We start from the raw sequence: 9,104 nt of genomic DNA, 5'->3' as shown, positions 1-9,104 counted from the left end.
TTCCAGGATGTTCGAGCGTGAGATACCGAAACAAAACATAAAACTAAGGCCGCGCGAACTATCTCATCATAGGATGTCTCTTTCCAGGTAGGAAGAGACAGCTCCTCAAGTTGCCACGCTGTATATGAGTCCGTGCTCCTGCGAAGCATGAATGATACATTCCGAGGTCTGCCCTAGTTGGGTCTCTCATTTACGCTTCACCTCGCCGAGTTCTGTGACGATGTACTTCTTGCCCGCAAATCCATTCTCATAAAGCTCAATGAGCGCAGCCAGCATGGCGAACCAGTCGGGGTTATCCGTGAATTTGTCTTCAATGTTGTTGAGCCACCCATAGGCCCTGCCGCTAAAGGAGGCATCCGTCATGGCGCCCCAAGGTCCCAGATGGAACATCTAAGGTACTCGGTCAGCTCTCGCAGATCTCATCTCGGTGTAGAAAGTCCTGACAACTTACCTCGTGGAACATTGTCTTCACAATGGAAAACGTCAGCAGCCCATCAACGGGACGGGCCCTCCCCTTGATACGATATTCTTGCAACGCATCGCTCCTGGTGTTTTCGGCAAAGAGCGCATCATTCCAGGCGCCCCAGTTGTTCTGCCGCAGATGGTTGAGAAAGGATGGATGGAACGTCACGGAGGCGACAACCCTCAGCTGGTCTTGACTGGGATTTTCGATGCGCCTGGTGACGGCGATCGGCACGCCTGGTTGCTTCATGATGTCGGTCCACGTACTGGCCTCCTGGGTGAGCATGGTGGGCAGGTCGGACTTGCCCTGCTCTACAACGCCTCTAATGTTGTCTGTCCAGCCGGCATCCTCGTCGTCTGGGTCGACGACAGTTAGGTCTGGCCGACAAGAGATGACCTAAGTGCGAAGAGTTAGTGAACAAGATCCACCTTTTCGTCCTCGGACGTGCTCTTACAAAGTGCTTGTGGTGTTCATCTGTGCCCGCCAAGTCCTGCCATGCCTGAGAATGTTCGTATCTCGCATTCGGTGGGCCATCCTTGCCAATAGGCCCTTCGAGCTCTTTGAAAAGCTTGAACTTTTCTGCAAACGGCGTGTTTTAGCGAATGGAGGCCCATATTGACGAGACACGGATGGGACATGTGGGCGTGTGGCACAGCGTGCTCGTCCGGGGAGGAAGCAATACATACCCCTTGCGATTTCCAACTTGGTCTTGTAGTCTTCCCCTGTGCCAAGAAGGTTTTCCAAGACTTTTTTGAGATTCTTGCCAATGAGCGGGATGTTGGAGTTCCGAAGCGCAGTCTCGCCGTTGCTCGCCCACTTTTTGGCAGTTTCGACGGCGTTGATGATGGCGTCAGCCGTCGCTGGGTCATCGGCGCCTGCTGCGTCCTGGTCTGTCCAACGACCCTGTCAGTATGGGTTATGGAGCGAAACGCGAATGTAGCCATTGCGCAGAATGGACTCAATACGAGAGGGAACGTACAGCAAGATGAGTGAAGCGTCCATTTTATGAAACCAGCCTCGACCAGAGCGGTGGCTTGTAGAGCCAAGAACGTCACCTGTAAGAGACGCATGTTGAGATGTGGAATACCCCCACGATAAAAACGAACTTGGAAGAGTGGCTAATGAAAAGGACTGAAAGCTTGCGGTTTCTGTGCTAAAGTATGATCTTGGGCGACTTTCTCGCTCGTGCTTGGAATCGAGGGCTAGTTGCGCTGCTTTTGTATTCTTTTAACTTTGATGTCTAGTCATCTTCTCAGCATGAGCAGAGACGGCATATTGCCGGCTTGTGAAGGAGATATTCTTAGCATTGCTGTGCCTTGCAACCCCCAAAGTGTAGACATCCTGTATTTCCCTGAAGAGGCTTCATTCTGCAAGTTCACGCGTATCCGCTTTTCGTATAAGCCGTCAGAATCCAGGCTCCAAGGCTCAGTCATGGACCCCAGAATCCTTCAGATGGAACGAGGGGGCCGTCGACTTCGTACTATGACGTCTGTAACACCTCCAGATGATCATGTTGCTGGTCACTTTTTCAAGATGACCGTAATCAGATGACTGGATGAAAATAGTGGCAGATCCTGCATGCACATGAACGTGAGAAACGCGTTACCAGTGGGCGGCACGAAACGTTGGTCCCAAATGATGGTGTTCATCGCTTGCCGCCGCCTGCACAGCCTCGCTAATCTGGTGATGGTGTGCTGCGGTGGGTGATGCCTCCTGTGGGGGCCAGCAGCGGCTTGAATCGGGTGGAGTCAACGGTTGCCTGACTGAACGACCAATGAACAAATCCAAGTACCTGCATCCAGCCGATTTGCCTTGGTGACCCCTTCGTTACCCGGCCTCGGCAGGATTCTGTTCAGCACTCAAAAGCGCCACCCCATGCGGCCCCTATGCCCGCTCGCGGCGTCTCTGGCGCAGTCTGGGGGCCATAGAGGCGAGCAGCACAACCTGTGGGTTGCAACCTGCTGACGGATCAGCACTGATCCAGGCACGACTCAGCCCTAGCGAGGAACAATTCTGACCAGGATTGGGGGCAAGGTTCTAATATCGGATGACTCGTCGGTCGATGCCAACTGGATGTTCTATACTCGGCAAATCCAGTAAGCATTTGCAGTTTCTCGACTTACACACCTCACACCAAGTTCGTAACTACACCCAAAACTTGGCCATTAGCTTCGTGGGGGCTGTATGATCCATCAATCCGACGGTCCATCCAAAAGAAACTAGTGGGCTGTGTACAGAACACCTACGTGCCCACATACCGCCCATTTCTAACGCTGCCTGTATGTGTATTGGGCAAGAAGTGTCTATTCATAGATGATCATGGGTCAAGGCTCTTTCGAGGCATATCAGTCGACGGAAATGACATCACGGCAACTGTTCTCACGAAATCCTCTCGTATCAGCTGGGAGGTATAAGAGCAGTCGCCCCAACAGCCTTAAAGTACCTGCATCACAACGGTTCTTGACTTCAGGAAGCAGCCAAGAAGATATCAAACAGTATTCACCATCTCCTTGAGCTTCTCCAAATTCTCCTTTCATTGCATTCACTTTTCTATCAACCATGAGGGCCACGTACAGGGCCGTTGTTAGTTGCGGCTTATGGCTCCATGTTGCGGCCAGTGTTCAACCAGGACCTGCGCTTGCTGCGCTGGCTACCCATAAAGGCAACCTTTATATCCGCCAAGATCCACCAGCTCCTGATGGGTAATTCAAACACGACAACTGACCGACAACTGTTGCTGACGAGACTCTACAGTGTTCGGGTAGCTGCAGTCGTACCTACCGAAGCTGGGGAGATTGGTATCAACCCTCCTGGCCCAGAGCCTACGTAAGTGTTCTTTGCCATGCACATTCGATAACTTTGAGTTGTACGAGGGCTGACATGTCCAAAACGCAGGCCGGTCAACATTGAGGGACATACAAAGTACCTGACTGAAGAAAATGGTTCAACCAAGGTAGGTTGCCGGGCTAGGACAGAAACCACGCTCCCAAGACCTTCGATACTAATCAAAACCTCCATGTCGTAGTGGATCGGCGTTGACCCTTTCTCATATTGCCGTCACCAAGTCACGACCACGAACGCCGCCGGCGAGACCGGGGTGGTGACGCTCGCAAAGGGCATCAGCGCCAGCAAGAACGCCGAGGGCGGTCTTGATATCCTGATAAGTCCCGCCGTCAAGGCCAAGCTTGAGGCTATCGCCAAGGAAGTAACGCCATGTGCAGCCAAGCGTCGGCGCCAAGTTCGGAACCGTAAACGAGGCGGCCCAGCCTGTGGCTTGGCTGACTTTGTGCAACGTGTCGGCGCCGACCAAGAGCTGCAGGAAACATTCGCTCACCCGCTTACGGACCAGGTCTTCAACGACTTTGACGAGGGCTACTCCGGCGACCCTGCCGACGACCCCGGCTGGGAGGGCGATGGCGGACAGGTCGGTCACGAGGACGAAGGTTACTTTTCCGAAGATGAAGAGGGTTTCTTCGAGGCCGCTGAGGGTGATGGCACTGCGGAGAGCATCGTCATTTCTTCTCCGGAGGAGGCTGCCGCAATTGGTGAGATCCTTTCCGGCGCCGGTGCCGCAGAGGCTGCGGCAGTCTGGGGAGGCTCGACCGTCACAGCGGGCTCGTTCTTGGCATGGCTCTATGGCACCCTCAAGGAGGGCAAGGAGTTGTCTTTTGCGCAGAAGATCCCGGCCGAGAGCGTCCACACCGTCACCAAGACCAAGTCTGAGACGACGACAACTACCTCTTCAAGCTGTGCTGTACAAACAGATGGACCCGTAAGTTACCGACGATCACCGCTCCTCATCTCACACGAAGTCTTGTCTTACATATATTGTCCAGCCTGCGTGCGATGAAGCCTGCAAGCCGACCGCAGTCAAACTTGAGGACCCTCGCGTGACCGACATTAACTACTGGGCCTGCTCAGAGGTGAGTGAACATTGTGGGCTACCATGCCCACACGAAACTTTGACGTCTACAAACAAGGTGGCTGACTTGGGGCACTAGGGCGACGGCAAGGGCTGCAAGTGCAGAACCGACGCGAAAGAGATCGCCAGCTATGCGGACGGCGAGTTCATGCAACAGATCCTCGACGTCTCCGGCGTGCTCAAGGACAAGCCACTGCAACCCACCATCGAATGCCCCAACGACCTCACCAACGTCCCGAGCAAGTATCTTGTCGACAAGACGTCGGTCAAGTTCTGCGAGGACGTCATGGGTGATCTCGGCAACGAGCGCCTCCCCGTAGCGTACGACATCCACGGCAACAAGATCCCCATCCTCAGAGCCGCCGTCGCCGCGGCGGCGTCCACAGACCTGACGGCGCGATGGCTCGGGAGGCGGGCCCCGCCGACGAACCCTGACAATTATCTCGACTACCGATTCTTCCTGAGCTACACGCCCGGGGGCGACGACTGCCTGGTGCCCAAGGAAGACCTCTGCAAGAACGCATACGAGGCCCTGGTCAAGAGCAACTGTACGTTCACCCGTCTGCCTCCTCCTGTCCCCGCAGCTCGATCCATGCATGGCGCCTAGCCGCAGACTGCTAACACTGCTTCTCCAGGCGGCACCAACCACGGCTCGGTCGGCGACATCATGTTCGCTGATTCCTCGATCGACGTCGGCTGCGGCAAATTCGCCTGGAAGGTCGAGAAGATGGCCGAGCCCGAGCCTCCCGAGCCCGAGCTCGAGGTGGGAGAGCGCCAGTGCAACGACGGATACAGCCACCACGACGTCCACAACGACCAGCAAAAGTTCTGGTCCGAGACGTACTGCAAGTGGACGGCGGAGGGCGTGACTCTGAAGAAGGGAGACGACAAGCTGAAGGAGATGTACATGCACCCCATTGGCCCGTACGCGGACCTCCACCAGAACTTCAACGTTTCCTGGGTCGAGGGTTGCGAGCATGCCGATGGGCAGAAAGCCGACTTCCCCATCCCTGGAGATGACAGTGTCACGTGCAAGTCCCTCATGAGAGACCTTTACGTAGAGTGTAAGTGCATCCGCGAGGAGCAAAACCGCGAACAGTTCGCTAACATAGCATGCGAACAGGTCGCACCAACGGAGGCGCAGGCGGGACCATTGACGCCGGCTGTCTGAGGTACCACTTCTGGCCTACAGAGCAGTGAGAGAGTGTGAGAGAGAGAGAGAGCGCGCGCGACAGGTAGACTTCGAGCACGATGGGGATAGTGTACCTCTAGGTAGTGTTGCAGCTCGGAGAGAAAGGAACCTGAGGATCAGCTGCTGGGGTAGCCCCAGCGCCGATAGAGATGGCGATGTATCAAAGCGTTTGAACAATTCCTGCCCTTCCAAAATCTGTGTCGATCTCGACTTTACAAGTTGAAAAGAGGCCAAACATGACCCCTTGTGCTCCATTCCATCGAGGGCTGAGTTCGCGCGGCGTCGTTATTGCTTCGACCTCATTTCGATTTCGGGCCACATTCGGGCACGACAATCTGTGATCCTTGCTCGCGCGATGATCTCGTTGCTTTTCTCCAGCCTGCATACAAGTGCCGCTGCCAGATCGGCAGCGCAAGGTAATTTAAGCCCCCACCTACTCGGCAGAGCTGATAACCGACAGCAACGCGAGGACCAGGGGATAGCGATTATTCCGATGTGCATATTCAGGGCAATCAATCGAGTGGCGCATGACACGTATAATTGGTACACATTACTATTCTCGTCAACATAAGCCCATCGCAGGGAAGAACATCTATCATCAAGCATGCCACTACCCGGCGATGGCCGCGAGCCCAAAATATTGCTGTCGCCATGGTAGAGCCGTCGTCCTCCCAAAAGAAAAAGAAAAAGTCGATCGCGCGACGACGATTGGCGTGTGGTGAAGACGACAATCTCGCTATCAAAACAAGGTATCATTTGCTTTCCCTTTCCGGCCAGTCACGCAGTTTTCGCGCCTCAGCTGGCTGCAGTCTCCATCAGACGCGCACCAGCCCAGCCTAGGCTCGCGCAGGACAAAGATTCAGTGACCGCTTCACGCCTTGGGAGGCGGCCCAGAAGGCGGCGCAAAATCATCGACGCCACGGTTGTACGTCTGCTGGGGCTGCTGCAGCTGAATGTTGTCGTGATTGCCGTAGTAGCCGTCGTTCTGGTTAAAGGTCGTGCCCGTGTGCTGGGGCTGCTGGCCGTACGCTGGCGGCGCGTTGTAGCCCTGCTGACCGTAGCCGTACTGCTGCTGACCGTACTGCTGTTGGTTGTAGCCTTGCTGGTTGTAGGCGTGCTGGTTGTTCTGGTGCTGGTTGGCGCCCCAGCGGTTGTTGGTCATCCAGCCAGTGCCGTACATGGGGGTGTTGCCCTTTCTTCTGCGCTTGCGGGAGCTGAAGCAGCTGTTGGATCGGTCAGCTCATGCGCGCTGGATACGGATCGGGGCCAGAGGACTACTGGCGATGAGAGAGAAAGAGGGAGATAGAGAAACATACCCAAGGGCGCAGAGGATGAGGAGGAAGACTACGACGAGAACGCCGGCGAGAACCCAGCGACCCCAGTAGTACCAGCTGCTGCGATTGCGCGTGTAGCAGCGGCCATTTCTGTAATATGTGCCCGAGGGGCAGCCAAATTGCCTGGGTCATGCATGTTAGTATCTGTCTGGAGAATGCACTCGTCAACAACGGCAGGCGACATACCTCTTGACGAGCTCGTCCTCGGCAGGGAAGAAATGCAGCCATGGCGATGGGGCGGTATGGTTTGTGGTTGATGTTGTTGTTGTTGAAAATGAACAGACCGGCTTTGATCAATCTGGCGATGGATGACGGATAAGGCAGAGAATGATGCCAAGGGCCGACAGGGATCAGGTGCGGTGCAGAAAGATGCCGGTTTCAAAGGGTGTTCGGGTCGATGACGTGGTGGGGGAAGTACAGGTGGCACCTGAATGCGCCGGATCGAGGCGACGCCGCAGTTCTTTGGTGGACAATAACGCTGTAGCCCGCGAAGCTTATTCCGGTGCGGTGAATGCAGGACCTGCAGGCTCGTTGTTGGGTGAGTGCTGTAGGTCACGGCGATGACTCGTGATGACTGACTGAGCCGTTGTTGCTGGTTCGAATGGGAGTTCAGAATTGGGAGGGGAGGGAAGGAAAGGGAGAATTCTGGGCGAATGGGTGGCCCATATGTATTTCTGCGTCAGGCGACATGGCCAAGCGCAAACACGACGTCGTCGACTGAGCCCTTCTTGTCTGGGCATGGGAACGAACCGGACCACCGACGGCGAGAGTCAGCGTTGGGCTTGGCTATGGCTTCAGCGAGCTGGTTACGTGGTTGCGTGGCCGAGCGTGAACGATGGAGCTTCCAAAGGTACTTGCTGATTGGCGGGCTCTCGTACGCGTAATGGAGGTACCGATACCTGACCAGGGTGGCTGAGCAGCTGAGCGTCCCCTCCGCTTCTCTGGCCGCGCCAACTCACATCACCCCCGCCGGTCATCACCAGGATTGCCACATCCGGCCAGGTGCTGATCGTCATGGCTGTATGGTGGTGGATGAACTGGAGGAAAGCAGGCAGTCCCTGCCCCTCACGTTACCCTCCCCCCAGTTGTGCGACCACGTTTTGAGGGTCGTACGAGCTCTCTGTCAAGCTTCCTGCTAGCCCACGCTGTCGGCCCACTGTTGTACAGTGGTGCCCCAAGGTGCCCCAAGGTGCCCCAAGGTGCCTACACCAAGGCTTCGTACCTTGCCTCCGAAGCTTTCTCAACGCCCCCCCCCATGACCGCGCTGAGCCACCAGGCCATGACCACATCCCAGTGCCGAGAGCTCTAGCACGCGCCTCCTGTCCAACGCGATCAAGCTCCATATGGAGCTACTAAGCCCAGATTACGACACCGCTAGTCTGTGCCAACACAACAAGGAACCCAAGTGCAAATAGAGTACCATTGCGCTGGACGTTTGTGCCGATTCTGCCTGCGATGTGCCAAGGGCTTGGGGTGAGAGCATCTGTTTGAGATCGGTTGTGTTCTGAGCAGGGAAACATAGCGAACAAACAGATTTGCGCGTTTCCGCCATCTGAGAAAAGATGGCCGGGTGTGACTTTGTATGCCACAGTCCGTCAGATTTCCGGCCTGTCTCAAAAGATGGGTCATCGGTACTGAGCCATCCATCATGGTCGATTGCTCCGCCACATCGACCACTTCCTCTGAACTGTGCAGCCTTTGCTTTGATCGCCCCAATGTTATCCTTGTCCCGAGTCACCGCTACTGTTGCTGCCTGATGATTTGACTCGAGCCTCGAGTTCGACTCTCCAGTATTTGTCATCTACAGCCACGACTCCCCAGGGCAAAGCTCCCTCGATGGTGTGTTGCTTGTCATTCATTAGTTAGGTGCTAAGGATGTCATGGCGCTGTAATTGGTTCCTGTGAACGTGTCCCTTGTTCCATGCACGCAGCTTCGCCGTCCTTCACCCGATTTCCCTGCTCCAGCATAAAATCCATCACCGTGCTCCCCGAACCCTTTTTTCAACCCTTGCGATCCTCTTGCAATGAATGTCAGAGTGGAGAATCGTCGCGTGGCCGGCATTCCAAGCCATTGCCCCCATTTCCCATCGCCGGGGACCAAATGCCGTGTCGTAAAGCCTCTCGTGAAGGCCTCCATCGATCAAAAGACCATAGCTCCCCCGCAATGTATGTGTCTCGAAGAAGAGAGAATGA

The 9,104-nt window shown here is 55.4% G+C and overlaps 3 protein-coding genes across 3 annotated transcripts; 1 reads left to right on the top strand and 2 right to left on the bottom strand.

The window, feature by feature from the left end:
• Positions 1 to 186: 186 nt before the first annotated feature.
• On the bottom strand, positions 187 to 1,533 carry VDBG_04564 (predicted protein; the record flags this gene model as incomplete). Its single annotated transcript, XM_003004912.1, has 5 exons — positions 187 to 390; positions 452 to 859; positions 918 to 1,042; positions 1,150 to 1,353; positions 1,443 to 1,533. 5 exons carry the CDS (start codon positions 1,531 to 1,533, stop codon positions 187 to 189), a joined length of 1,032 nt encoding a protein of 343 aa, XP_003004958.1.
• Positions 1,534 to 3,068: 1,535 nt separating this feature from the next.
• Positions 3,069 to 5,556, top strand: VDBG_04563 (predicted protein; the record flags this gene model as incomplete). Its single annotated transcript, XM_003004911.1, has 6 exons — positions 3,069 to 3,289; positions 3,359 to 3,416; positions 3,489 to 4,235; positions 4,300 to 4,386; positions 4,465 to 4,933; positions 5,021 to 5,556. The coding sequence occupies 6 exons, from the start codon at positions 3,069 to 3,071 to the stop codon at positions 5,554 to 5,556; spliced, it is 2,118 nt and encodes a 705-aa protein (XP_003004957.1).
• An 892-nt stretch (positions 5,557 to 6,448) lies between these two features.
• VDBG_04562 (hypothetical protein) lies at positions 6,449 to 7,927 on the bottom strand (the record flags this gene model as incomplete). Its single annotated transcript, XM_003004910.1, has 4 exons — positions 6,449 to 6,800; positions 6,894 to 7,034; positions 7,196 to 7,503; positions 7,871 to 7,927. 4 exons carry the CDS (start codon positions 7,925 to 7,927, stop codon positions 6,449 to 6,451), a joined length of 858 nt encoding a protein of 285 aa, XP_003004956.1.
• Between the last annotated feature and the right edge of the window lie 1,177 nt (positions 7,928 to 9,104).

Source organism: Verticillium alfalfae, genomic scaffold (genome assembly GCF_000150825.1).
Source record: "Verticillium alfalfae VaMs.102 supercont1.5 genomic scaffold, whole genome shotgun sequence".
Classification (NCBI taxonomy): domain Eukaryota; kingdom Fungi; phylum Ascomycota; class Sordariomycetes; order Glomerellales; family Plectosphaerellaceae; genus Verticillium; species Verticillium alfalfae.
Note: the sequence above shows the minus strand (reverse complement) of the source record. Positions and strands in the feature narration are given on the sequence as shown.